We start from the raw sequence: 8,014 nt of genomic DNA, 5'->3' as shown, positions 1-8,014 counted from the left end.
CAATCCGCAAGCAAAAGCAAATAGAATATTCAACCACTTGTTTCCCAAAAGTAGCGAGAGGCACTTGTCGGTCGACTCCTGATGGGCTCCGAACAGGAGTACCTACTCATGCTCAGCTGGTCGGCGGCAGGCACCGGAAGCTCAGTCGGCAGGAGCCATGAGCAAAGTGCCTTCCACTGTCGGAAAGGCTGTCACCCGGTCTTGATAGGATACTCCTGTGTGACGACAGATACAATAGGCCAGAGTAAAGCCCGAGAAACTTGCTCGACGGGTCTATTCTGCGTGGTCCTTGCCACGTCTACTGCGTATGCACCGTTGCCAGCGACGTGTCTGCCAGACCCATCCAGCCACCCGGTCTCAAGAATATATTCGCAATGCTTGACATCTAGTAATCTATGACACAGCCTCCGCCTTGTACCTTAGTTCAGGGTCTCGCAAATCCGCGGCATTTTGCACCACACGAACTTCGGCTGCCTTCGTTGCAGCCAAATGCCTCCTCTCATCTTCCGTACTGCTCTGATCACCATCCAGCTCACCGACACTCGGCCGCGATCTCTTGTCGAACTTAGCCAGCTCTTCGTCCCTCGCTTTCATTGTCTTCTCCAACACCATTTGCATGCTGCTCAAGACCTTTACCGCCGCCTTGGCCAGCGGCAGCTCCGTAGGCAGTACATCATCGTCACTGACCCAACCCTTCCTGTCCAACAAACCCTGCTCGCCGCACTCCTCACGTAGCCTCGCAACCATGAGCCCCGCAAGCATATCTCCCGTGCCACTAAAGAAGCAGTCCAGCTTCGGTATCCTGACCACAAAACACCTTGCCTTCCCGTGACTGTCACTTGTGCTTCCCACCACCAACAGCCCTCCCTCAATCCCACTCTCCTTCTCATCAACCCGAATACTCGTCACCAGCACATGCTTGACCCCTTTCTCATGCAACTTGCCCACCGCCTCCACGCACCCCTTTACTCCCCTCTTCCCAACCCACCCCGTCTCCAGCCCCAACAGCACCTCCAACTCAAACTGGTTCGGTAGCACCAAGTCCGCCTCCCCGACCAACCCCCTATACACTTCCACCGTCTCCTCCGCCACATACAATTTTCCCTGATCCCCCATAACCGGATCCAACACCCAGAAGAACTCTCCGGGCGCATGCTGGGAGCGCAGGCGGAGTTCGCGGCCGATCTTGCCAACGGCTTCGACGGCGGTGGCCGAGGGGCAGTAGCCGGAGAGGAGGACGTTGAAGTCAGTCAGCTGAGCGGCTTTGAGGCCGGACCAGAGTGAGAGAATTTCGGGGGCGGGCGTTTTGGTGCCGGCGACGCGGCGGTAGGCTGTGTGGTTGCCTGTTGGTTCAAAGCATTAGACACTCGATCTAGCTTTCGCAGGAGGGAGGCATATTGAGGGATGCGGCATTGTTTGCTGTGGTGACAGAGTAGACAATCCACAGCAATGTCGCGGTTCACTCACTGAAGTTGACGGTGTTAATGGCCGCGACCTCGCACCCTAAAGCTTGCATGACGAACGTAGCCATCGTGTTGCCGACATAGCTGTCCGCCATGATTAGCACGAGCAACGTCTTCCCAGAGCCTTAAGTGCACCAACTCACCCATAGACGACCTAGCGGAGGGCCGAATGTCAGCTGGAAGACCGAACACATTGCTACAATCTGCGTCGTGCGCATAACAAATGGCCACACGGTCCCGAAAGACTGGTGTTGGCTGAATGAACTTACATGGCTGGCAATTGCCAAGACTTTGGCATCAGAAGTGGTCATTGTCATCAAGCATGCCTCAGAACTGCCAACAGACCCAGTCAGGACGAAAGAAAGTCTCTACGTGGTTATCATGGTGAATTGCATGGATGTCTGTCATTTATCATTTAACGATCCAGAAATTCGAGATTTCCACCCTGACGCAGCACAAGGCTGAGTGACGAGGCTTTACCCCCCCGAAATCCCTCAGGTCATTCCCTTCTGGCTCGGGATCTGGCAAACTTTCACTTATCGTGCCTCTGACTTCCACCGTGCAAATGACGACTACCGTTGACAGCAGTCATGTCCGCACAACGTACATCCATCTCGACTCGCGTGAGCAGGTGCGTTTGATGGACAATTCTTTCCGTCCTGTCGTGGAGTTCGTGATTGAGCCGCTTTCCATGACGCTCACTTGAGACTGTTCGGACTTCGGACTGACGCTTGACCTGGCGTGATAAAAGAGGCGGTCGTTGTTCACTCATCTTCGCCGATCTGTAGTCATTATTAGCATAGATCAATCGTGATGACCATGGCTGAGACTCACCTTTGGGGCAAGGTAGAAGCGCAAGTAGCTAGTACCAGCAAGACCGTATTCAACCAGCAATGGAACCTCTTGCGACAAGCACAACTTGACTCTACTGGCAAGACCACTAGCCTTGCAGAAATTGACAAGATACTTGAGAGAAAAGGTAAGGTTCACGGGCTCGGACAGCTGAATGGTGACGTCGTTGTCGGGCTTCTCGACGTTGGTGTGAGATCGCAGTGTGACGGCACCGCTACCGATGTCGCCCTGGCAGGAAAAGCGGACGCCCTCTTTGCTGGCTTCGACGCTGACTGTGAGAGATCGTTAGCACTCTTCCTAGTACAGTCCGGGTTCCGAAGAGTGGTCTCACCAGACTCGGACATGGCGATCAGGTCTCTGCAGATTTTCTGAAATTCGGCACTGGGCATCTCGATGGTCGCCGCATATTCAGTGTCTGGGATACCCAAGTGCTCTTGATCGATGTCCATCAATTTGATGTCGTACTCGCTGAGCCGGTCGGTGTCAGGACTCTCGAAGACCAGGTTCACGACATCTGGGGCGTCTTCGGCCTTGAGTGTGAGGATATCGTTGCTTTGAGCTGCGCGGAGCACTTTTGTGAGGGAGCCAAGTTGATGCCGAGAGCGATGTTGCGATCGCAGCGGAAGGGTGTGAACATCTCAGCCTTAAGCATCATAGAAACGAGCGCGACGTGGGAGTTGTCCATAGCCTGGAGGGCAATGCCGGAGTCATTGCAGTCGAAGTTGCAGTCCTGGACCAGATCTTTGATGGCATCGACTACCTAGGGAGTGTCAGCGGCCACCAGTACAGGTCTTGGGTTTGCGAACCTTCTTCAAGGCGTCAGACTGCTCGAGACGTGCTTCTAACACTGTATCTGTGTCAGTATCGACAGTGGCGGGGTAGCGGTGGTGGCGGTGACATCGACGACTTACTGACTGAGTTGGGAAGATGATTCAAGGACCAGACTGCTTCAGGGACCCTCGGACTGTCTTCCTTGCCTCTGAAAAGCCAGGAGAAGAGTGCTGAGCTTGAGAGATTGAAGTGGTTTGCGTTTGATTTGAAGTAGAAGATATTTAGAACGCGTCGCTCCTGCCGTGCCAGTGGGGACGCGCCTGCCATGGCTGAAAACACGCTAATCTGGAAGAGGGTAAAGTGGAGGATTATAGTCTGTGTGTGCAACCGTAGCCATGTCTGCAACAATTATCCCTGGCCACCGTAGCGTAGTCTATCAGCTATTCAACCCATGGAAAGCCTTTTAGTACTGTCTGTGATTGACCTTCTTTACACAATGTTACTATTCACACTGCTCTAGTTGCACAGTCTCATGAAGCTCTCCATAGTTCTAGCATACTTACAGAGACCCAGTGAGCTTATCCTTTAACTATTCCTCAGCACTAGAGGCCTTACCACTCGGACAAGAAACATCCGCTGCACCGGCACTCTAAGGTAGCTTCGAATCTGATAGCGGATTAGTCGTCAACGACTACAAGGCTGTGTTCGCGATGGCAAGTTATGCTGGAATCCTTCTACATCGAAGCTGCACGACCTCCTAATTTCGAGCCTTGACTGGTGGAAAGCCGTGCTGTATGCTGACGGATCGGAATTCTATGGGCCTCACGTCCTGACCAGATGGTAAGTTTGAGGACGGTCACCTGGCCATCATGTGCCATACAGATTCCGCGCTTGATCGTGCCGTAGCCAGATTCAGGTCGGGTCAGAATGTCAGATCCAGGTGCGAGTTATTGGCCATGGCGGAACACGGTAGAAAGAACTTTAAGAAAACACCTCATATTAGTCATCCTCTGATATGTTCGTCCTGACCGGCGTAGTTGCTCCTACGCTAGGGCGTATGCTGGGAAACGCTCAAACTTTTCCTCGACCACATGCTCAGCAGCTCTCACAGAAAATGGCGAGTCGAAATTTATTCTGTCCCAGTCCTTCAACCCATACCTGTTCTGGCAAGTCAAATAGCTTCACGCCATTCGCTTGATGCTTGTGGAAACGACCGTCGCTATGCTTGTACGCCTGTGGATAGCCCTGTCAGAAGATCCATCTCGCCAAAGGAAAAGTCTGTCCATCGTCTGGAGCAATGACAATCCACAACGCCCTGGATACCATGTCGCGAACAGCTCTGTCCAGCGAAGTCGTGAGCATGCAGACCCCGTAGCCAGCTTCAGGGTAACAAGCGCCCAAACTCGTCCAAATAGCTTTGCAAGTAGGGTGACAACCGGTAATCCGGGATGCGATGCGCCATCTGGAGGTACCGCACTGCCATCTGGAAGTACTGCTCGCTATGGTGGGAATACGACACATTCCCCATTGACAGAAAGGCTTCTGCCGCGAGACTCAGCAGAGAACCTTCTAGAGTCCCGTTTCGTTCCGCCGCTTCCACGGATCTCTGCAGGTACTCTGTTGCAGGCAACAGCATTCCTCTAGCTTCAACATAGTCCGCACCTCCTGCTCGAGCATTTGCCTCGATCGTTTGACGGGCAAATTCGCGGGCGTCTTCTGAGGCTGTAAATGATCCCACACGTTCAGTGGAATTTGCCATCGAGCTGGGGCGGTCGCTTGATGTGCCGCTGGAGGAACTTCCGTCGTAGCGGTGGATCCGTGCTAATGTTGCCTGCACGCGAAGCAGCCAGCCCCGACCTATGCCTGCAAGCACCTCGGCCGAGTCTTCATGGCCCTGTGCCATAAGTTGCAGATAGGCTCTCAGGCACCATGAAGCAATATCCTCGACACCACCTTGAGCAGTGTCGTAGTACGCCAAATTTTGTAGTCCGGACACGATCTGCAGTTGGCTTTCGAACCGTTCTGGAGATGACAGGAGAGATAGGGAGTCAATACGTCTTATTAGACTGCGAGCTATCGACAGACGCGCTTGGAGGTCCGCCTGGGCGGATGTCGGCGTGCTATCGAGATCTTGGAGTCTCTGCAAGATTTCAGTGATTACTTCGTTGTCGGTAAGTGGTCGACTGTTCGGTTCATGGTCCAAAGCCTCTGTCCAGTCGTGATCGTTCATGGTTGAGTACGCGGTTCCGACCGGGAAGCATGTTGCGTGTGGTTTTCGTGACCAGGACTGTCTGCCATCGGAAATACGCATCCTATTAATCCTAACCTGTAGAAGCTTGCGGAATTGCATTTGTGCTGAAGGCAAACCAAATGACTTTTGCTAGTGTTAGCGCAATCGATCACTCCATTGACATGTTCGATCGGCCATACACGTTGGGGAAAGCGCTGGCTCGGTTGGGTTGTATGGTAGCAAGTGTTAGCCACACGTGGTCCTTTACTTGTGGGACTCTGCAAGACGTCCTCAAGGCTGTTGCCTCGACCGATAGATGCGGTAGAGATCTGCTGCTGTCAGCGCAAAAGCCACAACAGGAGGCGAACAGTCTTTGGTTGGTCAGTGGCCAAAGGAGAATTAACGTTCCGGTTTTGGTGGCAAGCAGATATCATATCGCGAAGCATATGCGGTTGCGGCTGGAGCGTAGATATAGGTCATCTTACCTAGGCAACGATGACATGATCTCTGTAAATACCTCTGGGGCCTGGAACTGTAATGAGTTCGTGGAACGATGTAGTTTCTGGAGAGCGTTATGCGGCCACGTTATTCGGACGAGGAAGTGGCGCATGGTCCCACGATCGACATAGCGTAAACGTACTTCCGACTAAAGCTGAGCCTCTCGAACGGATTATCAATGGCATTGCTCTTACCACCGTCTGAGGGCAACTGCATTCTGAAGCGCGTGATGCCATACTTGGAAGTCCAGACCCAGAATCAACCTGAGGGGTGGCTACGCCATGCAATTTCACATGTTGAACGGGGAATTAGCAGGCCTGCCCACTCAGATGCGCTCAGGCAGCCTCTCATTCATCCAGAGACAACTGCTGCATTGAGAGACGGATGGCCAGGGCCGGTACAGCTGGTTTGCAGCCGGTAGCGATTTCGACGTACGTTGTCGTGAGGACCGAATGACCTACAGCATTCCTGACTAGGCAACCTACCAGTCCGCGAATTGTGAGCTGCCAAGATGCCGGAAGCCTTTTCGTATGAGGCAAATATTGCACAGCGGAGAGTGATCTGGCCAGCAGGCCGATTCAAGGTAGTCGATGCGAGGTCGCAGACGTGTGCACCGGCTTGCAGCTCTGGCGTCGGCACCGTCAGTTGTGCACAAACCATGACTATCACCGTGAGTTACAACCCGTTGAAGCGAATCTTGCGGCACTTTCAGCAAATGGCACAAGATCATCGGACGTTCGGGCTCCCCCTGTGCGGTGTAGCCGAAGTGTGCCTGTAAGGCTTAGCCCAACTAAGGTGAGATCTCTCCGAGAACAGATCACTGGGGCACATCATGATGTTGCAGCGGGTATGCCGTGCCGGACTAAGCTCTGTCCCGGCCACGCGCAGCATCCGAATTCTGGTAGCATAATCGCAATCCTCTGACTCTGTGTATAGACACAAGATTTCCTCAGCCTATGGCCATTAGTGGCTTCATTAGCCTTGACACTACTAGCCAGCTTCAGCGATCCGATTGTCCAGTCTCAGTGAGACAACGGATAGGTATTGTTCTTGATGGTGACAGCAGTAATGGCAACAATTTGGTGGAGGTGGGAAGAGGATAGGTAGCCTAATAGGGCATGCAGTGGTGCCAGTAACGGCCGCGAGTTCGTGCGGAATTAGGCTAGTAATTCCGCCGCCTTTGAATGAAACTGGATCCTCAATTCCGACCTCGATCGCGCGTCAGTGTTCCCCTTCCATCTTGTCGCACCAGCAATGACGCGCTCATGCGCACTGGTGCACGAGTCGTCGAAGCGCTTCGAAGCCCTTGCGCGCCGGTAGTCCACCGAGTTTTACCTGCACGACATGTCGTAAATCACAGGAACAGGGCGTTCAGTTCTGCACCGCAACAACGCTCTGGTGCAAACCTCAAAAGGCCCATATTTGCAAAATACTACGTTCCTCCCCCACCAAACCACCCTCCGGAACAGCCCTGCAAGGGAATCTGGACGACGGAAGATGGTTCAAAGAAACTGCTGGGGCAGGTTGCCGATCTGACACCCACGCCTGAGCTCGAACGCGAGCTTTTCTGGATAGCCCACAATGAACCTGATCTGCCAGCAGTGGAGGCCTTATTGGTCTACCTAATTGTGCAGCGACAGTTGCAGCCCACAGCAGTGCACTATGAGGCGGCAGTAGTCGCCAATTGCGATCCTATGCACGGATCGGCTGAGTATGCCCAAGCTCTTGCTGAGAATGCACGGGCGAGTGATCTACAGGCGGCGTCGCTGCTGGACACTGCACTGCTTCAGGTAGGCGAGACTGTATATTGCAGGAGCACTCTTTGACAACCACATAGGTGCTTGCAGTCCATCCGAACCGAGTAATGCGCGAGACCTTGTTGAAGAAAGTCAAGGAGGAATGGATTCACCAACCAGAGACAACCCGGCTATTAACCGTAGCCAGTATGCTCCGGGAAGGCCAGACTGAGATGGCGCAGCTCGAATTGAAGGCGCTGCAAGCACAGAGTATCGAAGTCGCTGATTGGGTTTGGATCCTGCTTGCGCATGATCACTGCAGCAGACGTGATTTCGAGGCCCTGATCTGTCTATTGCACGATTTTCACGATCAGCGCGTGCAATTGCCTCGAAAGACAGCATTACACATTCTGACAGAAGCAGCTAATCACGGGCATAAGCTACAGTGCATTGGATATGGATGA

General features: G+C 53.3%; 3 protein-coding genes across 3 annotated transcripts; all 3 read right to left on the bottom strand.

Moving 5' to 3' along the window:
* Positions 1-393: 393 nt before the first annotated feature.
* On the bottom strand, positions 394-1,558 carry AB675_10629 (putative pyridoxal kinase C18.10; the record flags this gene model as incomplete). The annotated part of the gene is made up of 2 exons (XM_018139415.1): positions 394-1,343; positions 1,468-1,558. The coding sequence occupies 2 exons, from the start codon at positions 1,556-1,558 to the stop codon at positions 394-396; spliced, it is 1,041 nt and encodes a 346-aa protein (XP_018000819.1).
* A 669-nt stretch (positions 1,559-2,227) lies between these two features.
* Positions 2,228-3,413, bottom strand: AB675_10628 (Proliferating cell nuclear antigen; the record flags this gene model as incomplete). Its single annotated transcript, XM_018139414.1, has 6 exons — positions 2,228-2,245; positions 2,298-2,587; positions 2,647-2,783; positions 2,828-3,075; positions 3,122-3,162; positions 3,227-3,413. The coding sequence occupies 6 exons, from the start codon at positions 3,411-3,413 to the stop codon at positions 2,228-2,230; spliced, it is 921 nt and encodes a 306-aa protein (XP_018000766.1).
* A 1,054-nt stretch (positions 3,414-4,467) lies between these two features.
* On the bottom strand, positions 4,468-5,316 carry AB675_10627 (uncharacterized protein; the record flags this gene model as incomplete). The annotated part of the gene is made up of 1 exon (XM_018139413.1): positions 4,468-5,316. The coding sequence occupies one exon, from the start codon at positions 5,314-5,316 to the stop codon at positions 4,468-4,470; it is 849 nt and encodes a 282-aa protein (XP_018000773.1).
* Between the last annotated feature and the right edge of the window lie 2,698 nt (positions 5,317-8,014).

The sequence above is a fragment of the Cyphellophora attinorum genome (assembly GCF_001299255.1).
Source record: "Cyphellophora attinorum strain CBS 131958 chromosome Unknown Contig11, whole genome shotgun sequence".
Classification (NCBI taxonomy): Eukaryota; Fungi; Ascomycota; class Eurotiomycetes; order Chaetothyriales; family Cyphellophoraceae; genus Cyphellophora; species Cyphellophora attinorum.
The sequence above is the reverse complement of the archived record's forward strand: the minus strand, read 5'-3'. Positions and strand labels throughout refer to the sequence as shown.